General features: G+C 38.3%; 1 protein-coding gene across 4 annotated transcripts in view; it reads left to right on the top strand.

The window, feature by feature from the left end:
- LOC126356069 (PRKCA-binding protein) overlaps window positions 1–21,286 on the top strand; it is a 127,882-nt gene that overhangs the window by 73,178 nt on the left and 33,418 nt on the right. For all 4 annotated transcript variants that reach the window (XM_050006771.1, XM_050006770.1, XM_050006769.1 and 1 more), the window contains 2 exons: window positions 20,514–20,647; window positions 20,758–20,951. In XM_050006771.1, coding sequence (XP_049862728.1) covers window positions 20,514–20,647; window positions 20,758–20,951 — 328 coding nt within the window. The remainder of the gene's footprint in view (window positions 1–20,513; window positions 20,648–20,757; window positions 20,952–21,286) is intronic.

The raw sequence follows: 21,286 nt of genomic DNA, 5'->3' as shown, positions 1-21,286 counted from the left end.
CTGCTTCATTTACTGCATTTTTATATTTTCTCCTTTCATCAATTAAATTCAATATTTCTTCTGTTACCCAAGAATTTCTACTAGCCCTTGTCTTTTTACCTACTTGATCCTCTGCTGCCTGCACTACTTCATCCCTCAAAGCTACCCATTCTTCTTCTACTGTATTCTTTTCCCCCATTCCTGCCATTTGGTCCCTTACGCTCTCCCTGAAACTCTGTACAACCTTTGGTTTAGTCAGTTTATCCAGATCCCATCTCCTTAAATTCCCACCTTTTTGCAGTTTATTCAGTTTTAATCTACAGTTCGTAACCAATAGATTGTGGTCAGAGCCCACATCTGCCCCAGGAAATGTCTACAATTTAAAACCTGGTTCCTAAATCTCTGTCTTACCATTATATTCTATCTGAAATCAGTCAGGGTGTCCAGGCTTCTTCCATGTATACAACCTTTCTTTTATGATTCTTGAACCAAGTGTTAGCTATGAATAAGTTGTGCTCTGTTCAAAATTCTACCAGGTGGCTTCCTCTTTCATGTCTTACCCCCAATCCATATTTACCTACTACGTTTCCTTCTCTCCCTTTTCATACTACTGAATTCCAGTCACCCATGACTGCATTAGCAAACAGAACATAGCATGTTGTTATCAATGGAGAGACGTCTACAGACGTTAAAGTAACCTCTGGTGTGCCACAGGGGACTGTTATGGGACCGTTGCTTTTCACAATACATATAAATGACCTAGTAGATAGTGTCAGAAGTTCCATGCGGCTTTTTGCGGATGATGCTGTAGTATACAGAGAAGTTGCAGCATTAGAAAATTGTAGCGAAATTCTGGAAGTTCTGCAGCGGATAGGCACTCGGTGCAGGGAGTGGCAACTGACCCTTAACATAAACAAATGTAATGTATTGCGAATACATAGAAAGAAGGATCCTTTATTGTATGATTATATGATAGCAGAACAAAAACTGGTAGCAGTTACTTCTGTAAAATATCTGGGACTATGCGTGCGAAACGATTTGAAGTGAAATGATCATATAAAATTAATTGTTGGTAAGGCAGGTACCAGGTTGAGATTCATTGGGAGAGTCCTTAGAAAATGTAGTCCCTCAACAAAGGAGGTGGCTTACAAAACACTCGTTCGACCTATACTTCAGTATTGCTCATCAGTGTGGGATCCGTATCAGGTCGGGTTGACGGAGGAGATAGAAAAGATCCAAAGAAGAGCGGTGCGTTTCATTACAGGGTTCTTTGGTAACCGTGATAGCGTTATGGAGATGTTTAGCAAACTCAAGTGTCAGACTCGGCAAGAAAGGCGCTCTGCATCGCGTTGTAGCTTGCTCGCTAAGTTTCGAGAGGGTGTGTTTCTGGATGAGGTATCGAATATATTGCTTCCCCCCACTTATACCTTCCGAGGAGATCACAAATGTAAAATTAGAGAGATTCGAATGCGCACGGATGCTTTCAGACAGTCACCTTTCCCGCGAACCATACGCAACTGGAAGAGAAAAGGGAGGTAATGACAGTGGCATGTAAAGTGCCCTCCGCCACACACCATTGGGCGGCTTGCGGAGTATAAATGTAGATGTAGATGTAGATGTAGACTATTAAATTTTCGTCTCCCTTCACTATTTGAATAAAGGGTATAAAATATTCTATACTAAATAGAAAATCATCACTATGATAACATAGTTGTTTAGTCATTATGCTTACACTATGTTTTTATACATACATAAAAGATTATGTTAAGTTCATGTCATCCAGGTATCATCCTGTTTGAATAGTACCATCATATTATGTTTTCCACTAATATTACATACTATTCGTTGCATTTCATGTTCAGAGATCACTGTTTATCCATGACTCTCTTAAGTCTATTATGTTTTAGTCATATTTATTTTCCTAGGTACTAACATTATAGGATAGATTAAGAATTCAAAACTAGATTACAGAATGGTTTATGATTTGAAGGGAATTTGGTGCAGGAAATATAGTACAGAAGAAACACCGAAAACAACTCGGGATCCAATGATCGTCACTCTGCCCATTAACACAGAATGTTAATGCCCCTTGGGGAAACAGATATGACTCCACCCGGATCCCATGGATCTGACATTAACCTCCCCCGATTACTTATGGACCGATACTCTCATTAAATTTTGTGTTAAAGCCTCCCCACAACAAAACAGTGATCACTTTACTGGGAAACACAACATTAAGTAAAGTTATTCTATTTTTTACTCTTCCATGGACAATTTGAATTCTTTGCACAAGTCATCTATAACATTTCCTTTATCATTAAGTTTGGAAATAGCAACAGTGGAAATGTGTCCGGAGATTATCCTCGTGGCAACTTTTCGATCAATTACTTCCTCTACCTGTTCCTCCAGATTACTTATATTTATTGAGTCTGAAATGACTAGTTACTTCTTAAAGTCACGTCCCACGTTATCTGCTCGCATATTAACACCTGCAATTTGTGATTGGACTATAGGAGTTAGTTTTTCCTGCTTCTCAACACTTTCCTTTAAAGTGTAAGATCTTTGTGTTACAGCATCAAATGCAACATTGCATACACTTTGAAATGATGCGAATTTTTCACCAAGTTCAGATTCTACATTATATTACTTATCTTCAGTATCACTTTCTAAATTTTTAGCTGTCCTGAAATTGGTTACTCTGTGTCTGACTCAAGTAAGTGAACAGTTGGTTTACTTGACTACTTAACAAACCAGATAACTCCTCTCTCAAATCTATTTTAAAATTCTCTACTTTACTAGTTAAAGCGTCAAATTCAGTCTTCAAATTTCCCATGCCTTCACATGACTGACTAAATTCTTTACTTTGTTCATCTGCTCTAGCACTTAACAATCTTAAAGTCTCATTCTGAATATCCAATTTCTTTGAGTGTTCACTGAATCTAATTTAAGACTTTGAGCATTTAGAGTTGTATTTAGTTCCTTTCTTAAAGAAATATTTTGGGCAGTGAATTCTTTACTTTGTGCATCTAATCTTTCACTTAAAGTTACAGTTTGAGCATTTGACTCTGTTCTTTGGTTACCTAATTTAAGACTTAGTGCTTTAATTAAATTTACTACATCAGTCCAGTCTGGCATTTCTTTTGTTACTGTCATGGCCATGGCTGGTTCTGATGTTTCACTAGTTTTTTGAGTATTATCCATATTTGTCTTACTTTCAGATCGTGTTATCATTAAAAAAACTCCCCTCTGAATATAATAATTATACTAACAGTCTGGTATTGAACAGTGTCCTTAACTTCACACTCAATTAATTGTCTTTCGCTCACCCAGCGTAGAGTTTTAGGCTGTGTCGGTGAGCAGGTGTGGAATCGGTGCCGGTGAACAGCACGGGCGCCGGCAGTATCAAAGGTTGGTTTCAGCATCGGTGTTAGTGAACAGATTTGTAGTCAGCACTGGTGAGCAGCAGCTCACGTCGTTGGCGTCGGTTGCTGGTTATGGGGCCCACGCCACCGTGCTGTGTGTAAGGGCTGCTTACTCTCCACCCTGGATCTTCGTCGTCGAATAGATCTTGTTGCAACTCTTCGTAGTCTAAACTGTTGAGATTTTCCTTGTGTCTTTTCGTGTATGGTATTTATTAATTTTTCACCCCTTTTTACCATTTATGAAGAATACAACTCTGTTAAACAAGTTCCATGTCTTGTTACTCTTTCTTCGAGTTTTGATCACGTTGGTCACCATGTTTTAACAGTTTCGATGATAGAACGTGTAAAGTCGGATTGTTGTCCTTATTAAATAAGTAGGCAATTCATGACTTATTTATACACCATAAAATTCTCTTCTTAGACATAAATATCTCTGCTTCTTCTATTTCACTTGTACTTTGAGCTTTAGAAACTCAATTAACATTTACAAACGAGTTTGGTTTATAACCACGTGGAAATTCAAAAACAGGTCTTGCTTCTAGCAAGTCTAGCACCAGGATTAAGTAAGAGTCTAGACAAATCATGTTCCAATTATTTATAAAAATTACAGTTATTTGACCATCAAGGAATAATATGTAGTTACTCCTTGCATCCTCCATACAACTCTATGGTGCGAGCAGCAAACACTTGTCGGTGTTGCTTGTCTTTCACAACTCTTGTCTTCCCACGATAAACATCCATCCTGCACACACAGATATGTGTTGTGCAGTAAATAGGCACTCTCTCTCTCTCTCTCTCTCTCTCTCTCTCACACACACACACACACACACACACACACACACACACACACACACATTTATCTTTAAAACATTGCGTGTTTGAGGTTACAGAAGTGGTTCCAGAATTTACATGGAAATTCTCGAATCACTACAAAAGGTATTTAATTTTGCAAGCTTTTGGCGCCAGTGGATCCTTCTTCTGGCAGCAGGGTTGAAGGGGAAGGAAGAAGGCTGAAGTAAAGAGACTGGTGAGGTTTAGGAAATGGGGCACAGTTCGGAGAATTCCAGGTCAGGGGAGACTTAACCAGACAGGATGAGAAAGGAAGACTGGTAGACTGGTTGTTGAGGGCTGCACTGAATGAGATTGGCAAATCTGATTATTATTGTTGATACAAGTAATCAGTATGCATGATTTATCACCAGTGGCTAGTGAACCGAAGACACCATGAAAACCGGGGACATATTTGGCTGGGCACAAGGATATCCTCTGCAAAAAGAATGGTTACACATGGTGCTCTGTATGGCCATACAGTGAAAGACATAACAGTGGTAAACCATAGCATCAAATCTTTAATGTGTGCAGTCGAATGTTTTCTGTTGACATCACATTTTGTTGTGCAGTTGCCAGATTTATAACCCATCTGCTTGTTTATGACCTTTGACCCATGACACACACACACATGCGCACGCACCCACCCACCAACCCACCCGCCCACACACACACACACACACACACACACACACACACACACACACACACACACACACACACACACTGAAGATTTATAACACAACTAACCAAATTCATAATGGTAAGCCATTCACACCCTCCTGCTCATTCCTGAGCCCCTAATGTTGTTCTATGACATCTTTTGGTGTTTGTGAACGACAGTGATCTCTCCTGAAATGTTTACTGTAGGGAGGCAATGACAAACATAGTTCAGTACATCTTTGCAGCCATATGTCAGCAAAAGTCAGTTTCTTCCAGTTTTAAAATTTTTGAACAAAATGGGTCATTTTTAGAAGGGAACTGTAATTATCGAAAATGTTCTCCATGCAATTCTATACGAAAAACATCTTATGTATAATTTAAATGAGAAAATAGTTTTAGAGGTATAAGAGTTGGAATAACATCCTGTTATGCATAATATTTGCAACTTTTGTTGCTTAGTGAGTTATGTAAATGAAAACAGTAAATATGTGCAATTTACTCCCAGGGGGAGAGTATGCATAAATAATAAAAAACACAAACAATAGAGATATTTTCAAATATGTATTCTTCATTTATCCAAGTTCTGTGCATAGGCACTGTAGGCTTGTTTATTTGTTAAAATACCCTCTGATGTCGAGGAGCTGACATTTTTTCAAACAGCATTTTCAATTTTTCTTGTAGCAGTAATCTCATTGAAATGCTCTCTGGCCCGTATACTCCGGAGGAGTATCAACACGTTGCAATACTGTATATAATCTAGAAGAGTGACAACATGTTGCAGTGTGGTCCTTTATTCATCCCCACTTTCACATTCACCGTCATCATCTTTGTTTTGTTGTGAAGCAATGGTCACAATTTTGGCATCACTCATTTACTGGAAGCCGGGTTCAGATGTGTCGATCTTTAGCCACTCATTCAGGTTTTCTTCATCAACATCTTCAAAACCATTTAAAACAGATTCATTATTTGTGCAGTTATTTCTTCATTAATGAAATGCTGTAAATAACTTTCTTCATCTGGAAGAATTTTCCTCCCTGACTGAACTAGTCTGTGTGGCCTGACTTCCTGCCAGGCATCAGAAATCCTGTGTATGGCCTGTAGAATTGTCAGTTACTTTCAGAATGCCACCAAATCATCCTCGTCAATTAGCATTCTCAGGAGACCAATCCGGTAGTGCCATTTTACTGTTGCAATTATGCCTTGGTTCACTGGCTGTATAATGACAGTCACATTAGGGGATAGAATCTTAGTAACAATGAGATCATCATCAGACACAAGAAACCTCTGAATGAGTTGTGAAGGGTCATTATCCAGCAATAGAACGGCCTTCTATGGGAATCCTTTCTCTTCTATAAATTGCCAAATTTGTGGTACAAAACGTCTCTGGAACCATTTTTTGAAAATTTAACTCTCCATCCATGCTCCTTTTTGGTTGTAATAATACCTTTTTCCAGTCAATAGTAGTATCACTTCGTGGTTCCCAGAAGCATCAGCAATTCACAAAATTGTAATGCGTGTCTTTGACAACATATATCCATGAGCATGAACTTCACTCTCAAAAGCAACGGTTCTGGTTGGTAGATTTTTCCAATGTAAATCTCTTTCATCTGTGTTATAAATTTGGTCTGGTATGAAATTCTCTTCTTCCACAAATTTCTAAAGCTTTTCCCAGAAGGAATCAGCTGCAACGTTTGAATGAAGCCACTCTCCTAGCACAGTAAGTTCGCAAATCCTGTAATGATGTGTGAATCTGATTAGCTATCCAGATGAGGCATTAAATTCTCTGCCTAACTCTAGAACTTCATGATAAAATTTAGCTATTTCAACACACATTACACCTGAAGCAGTGACACCTTCTAATTGTTTTTGACTAAACCAGTGCAAAACAGCAGTGTCTAATTCATCAATGTAGATCTCTTCATGCTTTTTCATGCAGATGGTCCAGAACTAGAACTGACGAAATCCCATATTTTCTTCTTTTTCTTTTTAATGTCCCAAACAGTCTACATTTTAATACCATTAGCACATAGAATAGACTGGCCGATAACAATGGAAACAGGTCTCTGTTGTCATGCGGCAATTGGTTAATCGTTGGAAATGGCACTTATTGCTCACACGATGAGATGTTTATTCCTATTTGCAAGAGAAAAATATTGTAATTTTTTTTGGTTGTGCAAATAATCCACAAATTGGATAATCCACATACGAATAACCAGGAGTACACTTTATATGAAAATTTGTTATATATTTTCAACTTCAATTTCTTGCTGATATCAGGGTCAGGCACCCAACAGTGAAAACGGGAAGTTCCTGTTCCTGTTCCTGTTCACTTACCATTCTCCTGCCACTGCAATTTTCCCCACCCCACATCCAGTTCAGTTCAGTTTATAATGCAAACTTACTAAAGGCATGCGGGACAGCTCAGCTTGTTGTGTTATGTAGAGTTGTAGTGTTTCTTCTTACTCTCTTTTCCTTTCTGTTGACAGAAAGAAGAATAATAATCTTCAAAGGTGTACAACTTTGCTTCCACCATTTTTTTCCCAACATTTGAGGCGTTAATGAAACAAATTGGTTACACGTTTATCATTCGAAGTATTTTCCTTCGCTGGCCACTACTTTCTCCCATCTTTCAGGCAGTGTACGAATCCCGTGTCGAAAAAATTGTTCATCCTTTGAAGCGATCCATGAATCAATCCAATTTGTGACTTCTTCATAAGATCAGAAGTGTTGGTCAGCCAGTCCATGCACCATTGATCTAAACAGGTGACAGAGGGAGCAATGTCTGGAGAATACAGTGTTTGGGGTAGGACTTCCCATTTTAATGATTCCAAATACGTTTTGACCTCTTTTTGCAACATGGGGTCGATCGTTGTTGTGCTGCAAAATCAATTTATCATGCCTCTCGCTGTATTGTGTATGTTTGTCTTTTAATGCTCTGCTCAAATGCATTAATTGTGTTCAATAACAAGCATCTGTGATTGTTTCCCTTGGTTTTAACACCTCATAGTACACAATGCTGAGCTGGTCCCACCAAATGCAGAGCATGATATTGGAGCCGTGAATATTCGGTTTGGCTGTTGATGTGGCATGTTTGGTATATCCCCATGATTTTTTGTGTTTAGGGTTATTGTAATGAACCCATTTTTTGTCCCCGGTCACAATGTGGTGCAGAAATCTCTTTCTTTTTTTGCCTCTGAAGCAACTGTTCACAAACACACAAATGCCGTTCAACATCTCTTAGTTTCAGCCCACATGGGACCCAAGTTCCTTCTTTCTGATCATGCCCATAGCCTTGAGACTCTTGAAATGTTTTACTGTGTCACTCCCACTAATCCTGTCAATTCTTCTTGAGTTTTATGCGAGTCTTCATTCAGCAATGTCTCCAGTTCTGCATTTATGAAAACATTCTCTCTTCCACCACTCTGCCAATCTATGACGTTAAAATCACCATTCTTAAAGCGTTGAAACTACTCATGACACGTTCGTTCACTAATAGTGTCCTTACCATATGTACTTGAGAGCATTCGATGAGACTCAGGCGCTGTTTTCTTCATACTGAAACAAAACAGTAATACCTCCTGCAAATGATGAGAATTAGGCTCGTAAACTGACATTTTCAATCAAGAACAATTTTATGATGCAGACACAAATCTACTAATGTTTGAATGAGGTTATGTTGACCAAGGTCCAAGCTAACTGCCTGATGTCTGTGATCTGTTTCTTTCGACCGCTACTTACCGTTGTCACCACCTATCGGCAAATGGCGGAAGCAAAGTTGTACACCTTGTAGATGCTACCACCTGTTTTATTTCTGTTGAATCTATTTCAGAAGGAGAGATATCAGAAGTGATTAAAGTGGTTGGGGACTGTGATACATTTCAGCAAGGGTTAGAAGGATGAGGCTCATACTCTTCTCCAAAACATTTGAATGATTGAAGTGCTTAAGTTATGTCGACTTAAATATATTAAGCAATGTAATGTTAAGAAACAAATTAACCAGAAAACTGTGCAAGTATATGACTGAAGTTTAAGATGGTCTTTGTTTTATCCATTCAGTTTCAAAAAGAGTATTTCATATTAAGTGAAAAATGTGACTTACAAACTGAAATAAAAAGAAAACCACTCCAAAAATGCTGTGGAGTGTTTGAAGTTCATTCTTTAATGCTGAAACACAGAGCTGGAAAAATCAGAGAAATACTATGATACTTTCAGTAGAAAGAATGCCAAACACATCACTATTGTTTTAAGTTGAGAAGCTACAGAAGCCTGTTATCATCAAGACTGTTATGCTAAATTCGTGATGAGCCCCTCCATTGTTCGAAAAAGAGGCCACCCTTATGATACCAGTTTTATGCTGTTTCCTAAGAAGTATGCAATACTGCAGTTTTCGTAGATGATTGTCAATTTTCAGTGCATGATTTATTCCAAGGAAGTCAATAAATGTCTTCGAGAATGAGATACAATGACCATAAAAACTCTAATAAATGTATTGGCTGAACACAATGGTGATCAAACTCATCCCCCTTTAAAATTCACATGAAATGACCACTACCTCCAGACAAGACATTGCTACTGATTTCATGTGGCTGCGCTCAAGGTTGCGGGAGAAACTGCAAGTGTGTGAAGGCTGACTTACTCTGTGCAGCACTGTGTAAAAAACTGTCGAGGACAAACGTGGCACTTACATGGCTCACAGTAATTTGACAGAAGCTGTAAATATTTATATACAACAACTTATTTGTTCAACAGATACTGTGGTATTTTAGCTGTATAGGTGTTGTATGTATGATAATTGTATATGTATTATAAAGACAGTAATTGTTGGTTAATTATAGGAAATCTTCTTTAGCCAAGATCACTTGGTATTTTTATTTTATTTCACAATGACCAGTTTCAGCAGGATTGCTGTCATCATCAAATCTACCATGTACCAAAAGTAAAGCCGAGACAGAGAATTTATCACTGTGTGCAAACCCGCATCTCAGGGATAAGATGTACGTAAGCAGTAGTTTACGTGCCTTTGAAATATCTTCTTAACATGTATACATGGCATCAATACAGTGAGAACACTTTCCATTCATAGGAAATGACACCTCATTTGTTTATCAAATACATAAGAAAGAACCTATAAAATATCCATTGTACCAGCTATGTGCCCAGGAGTGGAGATAAACAAACAGGAAGTGCAGTCATAGCCCTAGCAAATTGCGGGACTAACTGTGCAGGCACACAGCCTATGGTAGATTGACCTCTTACATAAATGCTGGCCGCTATGGCTGAGCGGTTCTAGGTGCTTCAGTCTGCAACCATGCGACTGCTACGGTCGCAGATTCGAATCGTGTCTTTGGCATGGATGTATATGATGTCCTTAGGTTGGTTACGTTTAAGTAGTTCTAAGTTCTAGGGGACTGATGACCTCAGATGTTAAGTCCCATAGCGCTCAGAGCCATTTGTGCCTTACATAAATGACCAACAAGTGGGGTATGTTTGCACGTAACATCTTACATCTTTAGCAAAACAATGTGCTCATTGTATCTGTGGCTTGTGTACTTGTCAGTACGAAATTGCAAAGTTATGTAAATTAATGCATATGTACATCTTATTACTGAGATGTGGGTTCACGCACTTTGATAAATTCTCCTTGTAATTACTTTATTTTTGGTACAGTGTAGATCTGATGATGACAGCAAGATTCTGTCAAAACTAGTCATTGTGAAATAAAATAAAAATACCAAGGGTTCCTGGGTGCCGAAAATTTTCCTATTCACTAGTGACACAGGTGCAACCTATATGTTAATTAATTCTCCAATAATTCTTAATTCTCATGACAAGTGACTTGTCATACAAATATTAAGGTGTGTGATACTGAACTAAAAGTAACTGAATTGTTCCGAATGACTAAATATCAGTTTTAAAAGGAATTTCACTCTTTCTTTTTTTACATTCAGATTTTGATACTAACATTTATGTGCTACATTTATATTTCTGTACGTGTAAAATCCAAGTAGTTATGGAAAAACAGAAGAGAGATTTAATTTAATTTTAATTGAAGTTGAAAGTTGTGCCAAACTCACAAGCTAATGGATTTTTAATCTCCCAGATAGAAGACTCGAAAACTGGTTATTTTGCTTGATATGTTCATATCACCTTCTTTGAACAAAATTTCACTAGATAATTTTTTTGTTGTAACAGATGTATTTGAAAAATGCACCATTTTTGTAAAAATTGAAAACAGGTAAAATAAAGTTAATTCAGGGCTGAGGGAGGGTAATGCTCACCTGCTAGGGGAGGGAATGTTTCTATTTCTTGTTGCTATATTTCCTTTGAGTGTTCTCCCAAAGTTTCAAAACCTTACAGATTATTTCCCCCATTTTTCCTGATTTATTTGAGGTAATAAATGAGTAGCTTTAGTTAGGTCGGTTCCTGTATTTCCAACATTGAATCCATTTTGACAAAATTTTTTGTGTGTTACCTACAAAAAATGCTGTAACACTACCATTGATTTGGAAAAGGTTCATTTTAGTGGCTCTTAAATATTTCGGGAGACTGTGCCTCAATAAGGCAAAGTTACATATTTTTTGGTACATGTGCAGAAGAAATGGGTTAGGATTTGTGAAAGGACATATTGATCATATAGTCTGTAATTTTTCATACCTGTGCTGTATTGCAATTTTTATCATTCCCTAAGCCTTACACAAAGTTTCTTTTGTTTTAATGTGTGCAGATATTTTGTGCTGTATTAACACACTCAATCAGGCAATATTTTGTGCTGTATTAACACACTCAATTAGGCCACAGTGAAGGCTGCAGTCCCCTAGATATAAACTTTTTCAACTTCCTTATTTTATGATTAAATGTTGTGATCATGACAACTATGGAAGCACATTGCAACAACGAATGCGCAGGAACTGATAATGCCTGTAACATGTTTTTCAAGTCATATAGCACTTTTTGGAAGTGGGAACATCCATTTAGTAGCTCTCCAAAGTGCTAAAATATTGAACAGCTGACTTCGAGCCATCACTGCTCGGAAATAATTCATCATGAAGTAACAGTCAGGAAAGCTGCACTTGGAGATTGAGTGGTGACTGTTAGGGAAACTACAACATACCTGTAATTTTTATCAACAGCGACTGGAATACATACTATCAAATTGCCCAGGTTGTGGTCCAGTAAGTTCAAATGTTTTTAAAATGATTACTTGTGCAGTCCCCAAATGACAAGGGTAGTATGCAGTCTGATAATATGTAGAAAAATTAAGTTGAGAGGTACTAATAGCTGTCATATGAGAAGAAAGTGTCTATGAGTGAGAATGTATCCAGTTGCGGTTTTATGCAACTTATTTATCTCATCTAACAAAATTTCCCACTTAATTCACATTTTTACATATATTGCGAACAGACCAGTTAGACGAATAGTTGGCTTTTTAAGCTGTAATCCAGTGTTAGCTAAAAAAAAGTGCCCTATGTATTAAATGGCAGCTAATTTACTTTATGTGTTTCCATTCAGTTTGGTTTACAAATTAAAATAAAATAAACACCAAGAACAGTTATTTTTAAACCAAAATGATGGAAATACATAATATGAATACACTGCCATTTTTGTATGCATTTTTCTAACTAAACACCCGATAAAGTTTCAACAACCTAATTGGAAAAATTCCACATTCATTTATAAATTTATGGCTGTACTCAGAGGATCAAGTATGTAAAAAGAGTAGGTAAAAAGATGAGGGCTAACAGAAATCTTTGGGTAACAGAAGAAATGTCGTTGTTGTTGTTGTTGTGGTCTTCAGTCCTGAGACTGGTTTGATGCAGCTCTCCATGCTACTCTATCCTGTGCAAGCTTCTTCATCTCCCAGTACCTACTGCTGCCTACCTCCTTGTGAATATGCTTAGTGTATTCATCTCTTGGTCTCCCTCTACGATTTTTACCCTCAACAATGCCATCCAATACTAAATTGGTGATCCCTTGATGCCTCAGAACATGTCCTACCAAACCGATCGCTTCTTCTAGTCAAGTTGTGCCAGAAGCTCCTCTTCTCCCCAATTCTATTCAGTACCTCCTCATTAGTTATGTGATCTACTCATCTAATCTTCAGCATTCTTCTGTAGCACCACTTTGCAAAAGCTTCTATTCTCTTGGTGTCTAAAGTATTTTCTGTACAAATTGTAAGTAGCCTTTTGCTCCCTGTATTTTACCCCTGCCACCTTCAGAATTTGAAAGAGAGTGTCCCAGTCAACATTGTCAAAAGCTTTCTCTAAGTCTACAAATGCTAGAAATGTAGGTTTGCCTTTCCTTAATCTTTCTTCTAAGATAAGTCATAGGGTCAGTATTGCCTCACATGTTCCAACATTTCTTCGGAATCCAAACTGATCTTCCCCGAGGTCGGCATCTACCAGTTTTTCCATTCGTCTGTAAAGAATTCACGTTAGTATTTTGCAGCTGTGACTTATTAAACTAATAGTTCGGTAATTTTCACATCTGTCGACACCTGCTTTCTTTGGGATTGAAATTATTATATTCTTCTTGAAGTCTGAGGGAATTTTGCCTGTCTCATACATTTTGCTCACCAGATGCTAGAGTTTTGTCAGGACTGGCTCTCCCAAGGCTGTCAGTAGTTCTAATGGTTTGTTGTCTATCCCCGGGGCATTGTTTCGACTTAGGTCTTTCAGTGCTCTGTCAAGCTCTTCACGCAGTATCATACCTCCCATTTCATCTTCATCTACATCCTCTTCCCTTTCCATGATACTTTTCTCAAGAACACCGCCCCTGTATAGACCCTCTATATACTCCTTCCACCTTTCTTCTTTCCCTTCTTTGCTTACAACTGGGTGTCCATCTGAGCTCTTGATATTCATGCGAGTGATTCTCTTTTAGCTGGCCGCGGTGGTCTCGCGGTTCTAGGCGCCGAGTCTGGAACCGTGCGACTGCTACGGTCGCAGTTTCGAATCCTGCCTCAGGCATGGATGTGTGTGATGTCCTTAGGTTAGTTAGGTTTAAGTAGTTCTAAGTTCTAGGGGACTGATGACCACAGCAGTTGAGTCCCATAGTGCTCAGAGCCATTTGAACCATTTTTGATTCTCTTTTCTCCAAATGTCTCTTTAATTTTCCTATAGGCAGTATCTATCTTACCCCTCATGAGATAAGCCCCTACATCCTTACATTTTGTCCTCTAGCCATCCCTGCTTAGCCATTTTGCACTTCCTGTCAATCTCATTTTTGAGACATTTGTATTCCTTTTTGCCTGCTTCACTTACTGCATTTTTGTATTTTCTCCTTTCATCAATTAAATTCAGTATCTCTTCTGTTACCCAAGGATTTCTACTAGCCCTCTTCTTTTTACCTACATGATCCTCTGCTGCCTTCACTATTTCATTCCTCAAAGCTACCCATTCTTCTTCTACTGTATTTCTTTTCCCCATTCCTGTCAATTGTTCCCTTATGCTCTCCCTGAAACTCTGTACAACCTCTGGTTCTTTCAGTTTATCCAGGTCCCATCTCCTTAAATTCCCACCTTTTTGCAATTTCTTCAGTTTTAACCTACAGTTCATAACCAATAGATTGTGGTCAGAGTCTACATCTTACAATTTAAAACCTGGTTCCTAAATCTCTGTCCTACCATTATATATCTATCTGAAACCTTTTAGTATCTGCAGGATTCTTCCATGTATACAACCTTCTTTCATGATTCTTGAATCAAGTGTTAGCTATAATTAAATTATGCTCTGTGCAAAATTCTACCAGGCAGATTCCTCTTTCATTTCTTAGCCCCAATCCATATTCACCTACTACGTTTCCTTCTTTCCCCTTTCCTATTGTCAAATTCCAGTCACCCATGACTATTAAATTTTCGTCTCCCTTCACTACCTGAATAATTTCTTTTATCTCATCATATATTTCATCAATTTCTTCATAATGTGCAGAGCTAGTTGGCATATAAATTTGAACTACTGTAGTAGGCATGGGCTTCATGTCCATCTTGGCCACAATAATGCATTCACTATGCTGTTTGTAGTAGCTTACCTGCAATCCTATTTTTTTTTTATTCATTATGAAACCTATACCTGCATTACCCCTATTTAATTTTGTGTTTATAACCCTGTATTCACCTGACCAAAAGCCTTGTTCCTCCTGTCACCGAACTTCACTAATTCCCACTATATCTAACTTTAACCTATCCATTTTCCATTTTACATTATCTAACTATCTGCCCGATTAAGGGATCTGACATTCCATGCTCCGATCCGTAGAACACCAGTTTTCTTTCTCCTGATAACAGAGTCCTCCTGAGTAGTCCCCACCTGGAGATCCGAATGGGGGAGTATTTTACCTCCGGAATATTTTACCCAAGAGGACACCATCATCATTTAACCATACAGTAAAGCTGCATGCCATCAGAAAAAAATTACTTCTGTAGTTTCCCCTTGCTTTCAAACGTTTGCAGTACCAGCACAGAAAGGCCGTTTTGGTTCATGTTAATGCGAGATCAGTCAATCATCCAGACTGTTGCCCCTGCAACTACTGAAAAGGCTGCTGCCCCTCTTCAGGAACCACACGTTTGTCTGGCCTCTCAACAGATACCCCTCCATTGTGGTTGAGCCTACAGGACGGCTATTTGTATCATTGAGGCACGCAAGCCTCCACACCAATGGCAAGGTCCATGGTTCATGGGGGGGGGATTTAATTGATGAAAGGAGAAAATATAAAAAGGCAATAAATGCAGCAGGTGAAAAGGAATGCAAATGTCTCAAAAATGAGATCGACAGGAAGTGCAAAATGGCTAAGCAGGGATGGCTAGAGGACAAATACAAGGATGTAGAGGCATATATAACTAGGGGTAAGATAGATACTGCCTACAGGAAAATCAGAGAGACCGTTGAGAAAAGAGATCCACTTGTATGAGTATTAAGAGCTCAGATGGACACACAGTTCTAAGAAAAGAAGGGAAAGCAGAAAGGTCGAAGGAGTATTTAGAGGGTCTATACAAGGGAGATGTTCTTGAGGAAAATATTATATAAATGGAAGAGAATGTAGTTGAAGATGAAATAGAAGATATGACACTGCATGAACAGTTCCACAGAGCACTGAAAGACCTAAGTTGAAGCAAGGCCCCTGGAGTAGACAATATTCCATTAGAACTACTGACGGCTTTGGGAGAGCCAGGCCTAACAAAACTCTACCATCTAGTGAGCAAGATGTATGATACAGGCGAAATACCCTCAGACTTCAAGAAGAATATAATAATTCCAATCCCAAAGAAAGCAGGTGTTGACAGATGTGAAAATTACCGTACTATCAGTTTAATAAGCCATGGCTGCAAAATACTAACGCGAATTCTTTATAGACAAATGGAAAAACTTATAGAAGCCGACCTCAGGGAAGATCAGTTTGGATTCCGTAGAAATGTTGGAACATGTGAGGCAATACTGACTCTATGACTTATTTAGAAAATAGATTAAGGAAAGGCAGACCTACATTTCTAGCATTTGTAAACTTAGAGAAAGCTTTTGACAATGTTGTCTGGAATACTCTCTTTCAAATTCTAAAGGTGGCAGGTGTAAAATACAGGGAGCAAAAGGCTATTTACAATTTGTACAGAAACCAATTGGCAGTTATAAGAGTCGAGGACATGAAGGGGAAGCAGTGGTTGGGAAGGGAGTGAGACAGGGTTGTAGCCACTCCATGATGTTATTCAATCTATATATTGAACAAGCAGTAAAGGAAAGAAAAGAAAAATTCAGAGTTGGAATTAAAATCCATGGAAAAGAAATAAAAACTTTGAGGTTCGCTGAAGACATTGTAATTCTGTTAGAGACAGCAAAGGACCTGGAAGAGCAGCTGAACGGAATGGACCATGTCTTGAAAGGAGGATATAAGATGAACATCAACAAAAGCAAAATGAGAATAATGGAATGTAGTCGAATTAAATCAGGTGATGCTGCAGGAATTAGATTAGGAAATGAGATGCTTAAAATAATACATGTGTTTGTTGCATCGCCTGTTGCATAAAAACGTGCCTTTTCACTGGTCCGGCTCATGTGATGCGGCTTTCCAGAAATTGAAGACTATGCTGAAACGGGCCCCGTGCCTGGTTACTTATCGACCTGGCCAACATCTTGTTCTTGTCACGGACTCCTCTCAATACAGGGTCGGTGCAGTCCTTGCGCACCATTTTTCTGATGGTTCTGAACAACCCATTGCTTATGCCTCCAAAACGCTCACGGATGCCCAACAAAAGTACTCTCAAATTGAAAAAGAAGCTTTGGCCATTATTTATGCTCTTCATAAATTTGGCGTTTTTCTCTATGGATCCAAATTTCATCTTGTTACAGATCACAATACAAATACAGAGAGCTAAAGGCTATTTACAATTTGTACAGAAACCGGATGGCAGTTATAAGAGTCAAGGGGTATGAAAGGGAAACAGTGGTTGGGGAGGGAGTGAGACAGGGTTGTAACCTCTCCCCGATGTTATTCAATCTGTATATTGAGCAGGCAGTAAAAGAAACAAAAGAAAAATTTGGAGTAGATATTATAATCCAGGGAGCAGAAATAAAAACTTTAAGGTTCGCCGAAGACATTGTAATTCTGTCAGAGACAGCAAAGGACTTGGAAGAGCAGTTGAATGGAATGGACAGTGTCTTGAAACGAGGGTATAAGATGAACATCAACAAAAGCAAAACGAGGTTAATGGAATGTAGTCGAATTAAGTCGGGTGGTGCTGAGGGAATTAGATTAGAAAATGCGACACTTAAAGTAGTAAAAGAGTTTTGCTATTTGGGGAGCAAAATAACTGATGATGGTTGAAGAAGAGATGATATAAAATGTAGACTGGCAATGGCAAGGAAAGTGTTTCTGAAGAAGAGAAATTTGTTAACATCGAGTATAGATGTAAGTGTCAGGAAGTCGTTTCTGAAAGTATTTGTATGGAGTGTAGCTATGTATGGAAGTGAAACGTGGACGATAAATAGTTTAGGCAAGAAGAGATTAGAAGCTTTTGTAATGTTGTGCTACAGAAGAATGCTGAAGATTAGATGGATAGATCACATAACTAATGAGGAGCTATTGAATAGAATTGGAGAGAAGAGAAATTTGTGGCACAACTTGACTAGAAGAAGGGATCGGTTGGTAGGGCTAATTCTGAGGCATCAAGGGATTACCAATTTAGTAGTGGAGGGTACAAATCATAGAGTGAGACCAAGATATGAATACACGAAACAGATTCAGAAGCATGTAGGTTTCAGTAGGTACTGGGAGATGAAGAAACTTGCTCAGGATAGAGTAGCTTGGAGAGCTGCATCAAACCAGTCTCTGGACTAAAGAGTATAACGACAACAACATGGCTGTAGTACCCACAATGAAGAAGATATAAGTTTTGTGTTTTGTCTTGTTAACAGATGCTTAATGTGTAAACCAAACCAAGTTCATTGTGAGCTGAACACAGAAAGAATGCCAGTAACAGTAATTGGAAAGTCAATGTCCACAGCAAGGTCAGTATCGAAACAGCAGGTGGGCAAGATTTGTGATAGCTCATGCATCACACTGTTCAAGGCTGACTTACGACCACTAGCCTAGCTCTGTGTGGCTGGCAGCTGGGCCCACGTAACCTGTCATTCAGCCTCTGATGGTGCATGTTGATTGTTCTATAGTGTTTCCAAGCTCTCATCAATCTGCTATCTGCTGGTAGAGATATTAAACTGGTAATGCATTTATTCAGGTTGTTTATTTGTCCTCTTGATCAAATGTGCTTGGTCATGCATTAAATGTATTATTCCAGTTTTTGTTTTTGTATTTTTTTTTTTTATTGCCCTTCCTTCCTATATAGCGTTATTGGCTATACTGGCTAGAGCTGACTCTGTAATGCTAGACTAACAGTGAAAATATCTTCTCTACATCCAGCAGTTATTGATGAAACTGGATATAGCTACTTTTTTTATCTCTGCCAAATGTACTAGAACACTTTCAGGTAAAGACACTCTTCTGTTGGTTATGGCTTTTCATAATGAAGCAGTGGTTAGCACAGTGGACTCACATTCAGGACGATGACGGTTCAAACCCGTGTCCGGCTATCCTGATTTAGCTTTTCCATGGTTTCCTAAATTGCTTCAGGCAAATGTCAGGATGCTTCGTCAAATGGACGCAGCTGCTCTAATAACCTCGTTGTTGGCGGGACGTTTAAACACTGACCTCCTCCTCCTGCTCTCGTAATGAAGGAAAGAAACCCTATGCCTTATTGTAGATTATATGTCTTATATTTTGATAGGTTTTTAGTATTCTCATATATTTCTGTGGTGGTATAGAGGTGACCGATAACTTTAGAATATTTGTTTCTCTAAATTCAACCTGTAAGTTGCACTTTATACAAGACAACTATCCCTGTGATTACAGTGATTGTCATCTGACCAGGCATATCTTGTAACATTTTTAACAATATAAGGAAAAGATAGGTTGCTAGTTATTGTAAAGATGATGCAGATGGCAGTCATCTGTGCGTGATTGCTCTTGTGAATAAATGTGTGTGTGTTTACTTTTCAGACGAAGGCTGTGGCTGAAGCTAATCTGAGAGTGTCATTTGGTTGTGCTTATGTGCAACTTGATGTGTTGTCATTATGTTAAGTAGCAATATTAACACATGGCTATATATTTGGAGAGTCACACTCTTGCAATATGGCTACCCATATTTAAATCATCCATCAGATGTACTTGAATATGTAAAGTAGCAATCATAAAATAAAGACACTTCTACAAACAGAATCCGTCTTACTTGAATATTCTCTCTTGTGTTTCTCTGTTCAGTCCTATAAAACTACCACCTTTTCACCAGAGTGCCTTGCCTTCTTCAGCGGTGTCCCCAACTGTGTATGTTGTCATGCCAGCTGCTTTCTTGTACAATGAATTGTCTAGTGAACACTTAAGTGCCCAGTGCCATGTGAAAGCACTGTGTTAGAAATTGTACCCTTCCACTCCCAAGATACCAACTTGTGATTATGCTGAAGTGCATACTTACGTTAGTCGTATATGAAAATTTTTATGCATGCCTTGTTTATACTAATTTCAATAGAGGTCTGTGAAACCATTAAGGAGTCCATGACAGATGTCTGTCAAATCTGTCCTGATGAATTACTACCTCAGCTTTTTCACTTAGGTTTTCTTACTATCTCCTCTGTGTGAAATACTTCTAAATCCTTTATAGCCCCATTTAGTGAATGACTTTCACATGTTTGTGCATGGCTGCTATTTATTTCCCATACTTGCATAGCCTAAAGTAGTCTGTGTGTTCATTATATATCATAGTGTGTTCCCCTGTCTGTCTGATACATCTTGCTTCCTATGATATATGTTATGTTTTGTAAGATCCTTCTTATTCCAGTGCCAAGCCAAGTTAGAGCCATTGTTGCTGTCAGAACCAGCAGCTCTACATTCTGAATATTACATCCAGTATACCCCCAAACTACCCATAAATATAATCGCATATGTTTCCTGCTATTCTTCATACGAACAACCATCCAACCTGGAGTTGCAGTTTTAATTACCAGCTGTGCAGATTACTCATAAAATTTGTTCTCTCATAGTGGTCACAGACATACATTTTGCTGAATAGTAATATGTTTTTTTCAGCATTTGGTGATACTTTTGCTGCGATTGGTGTTCGCGAACCTCAGCCCAGAGCCAGTGAGGCATTTCGACAGTTTGGTGATTACCATAGACAGATGGAAAAATATGGAATCCAAATGCTGAAGTCTGTTAAACCTGTGAGTTGCAGTTTTGCAGACTTATTTTTTACAGTGTAACTAATTGTGTGGTGCAGCAAATTATTGTTTTAACCACTGTAATGAATATTATTTTATTTTAATGTCAACAGATATTGACAGACTTGGGTACCTACTTGTACAAGGCAATTCCTGATACAAAACTGACAATTCGAAAGTATGCCGATACAAAATTTGAATACCTCTCATACTGTTTGAAAGTTAAGGAAATGGATGATGAAGAGTATAGTTACAGTGCTTTACAAGAACCCCTGTATCGCGTGGAAACTGGAAATTACGAATACAGGTATAATAGAGTGTCTTTTTCCTTCTTTCTTTCTTTTTTTTTCTTGAGGATATTTGAATCATTGTTTCCACTGAAGCAAAATTAGTAGTAGCAATAGCTAATGCAGAGACTGAAAGTTTCTAACATTGGTACTGCTGGATGGGGATAGCCATTATTATTACAAATGAGAGCCATTATTATTATTATTATTTCTTTCTTATCTCAGACGTTATGTCTGGTCAGAAGTAGAAAGTGACGAGGACCTTGATCAAGCGTGACTTCCTTTTAACTGTACATTATATGTTATATTGCACTTAGGAACTTTCAGATAATTGAACATGTATCAATAATTACGG

This window comes from Schistocerca gregaria, chromosome 3, assembly GCF_023897955.1.
Source record: "Schistocerca gregaria isolate iqSchGreg1 chromosome 3, iqSchGreg1.2, whole genome shotgun sequence".
NCBI lineage: Eukaryota > Metazoa > Arthropoda > Insecta > Orthoptera > Acrididae > Schistocerca > Schistocerca gregaria.
This window is presented reverse-complemented; position numbering and strand designations above follow the sequence as displayed.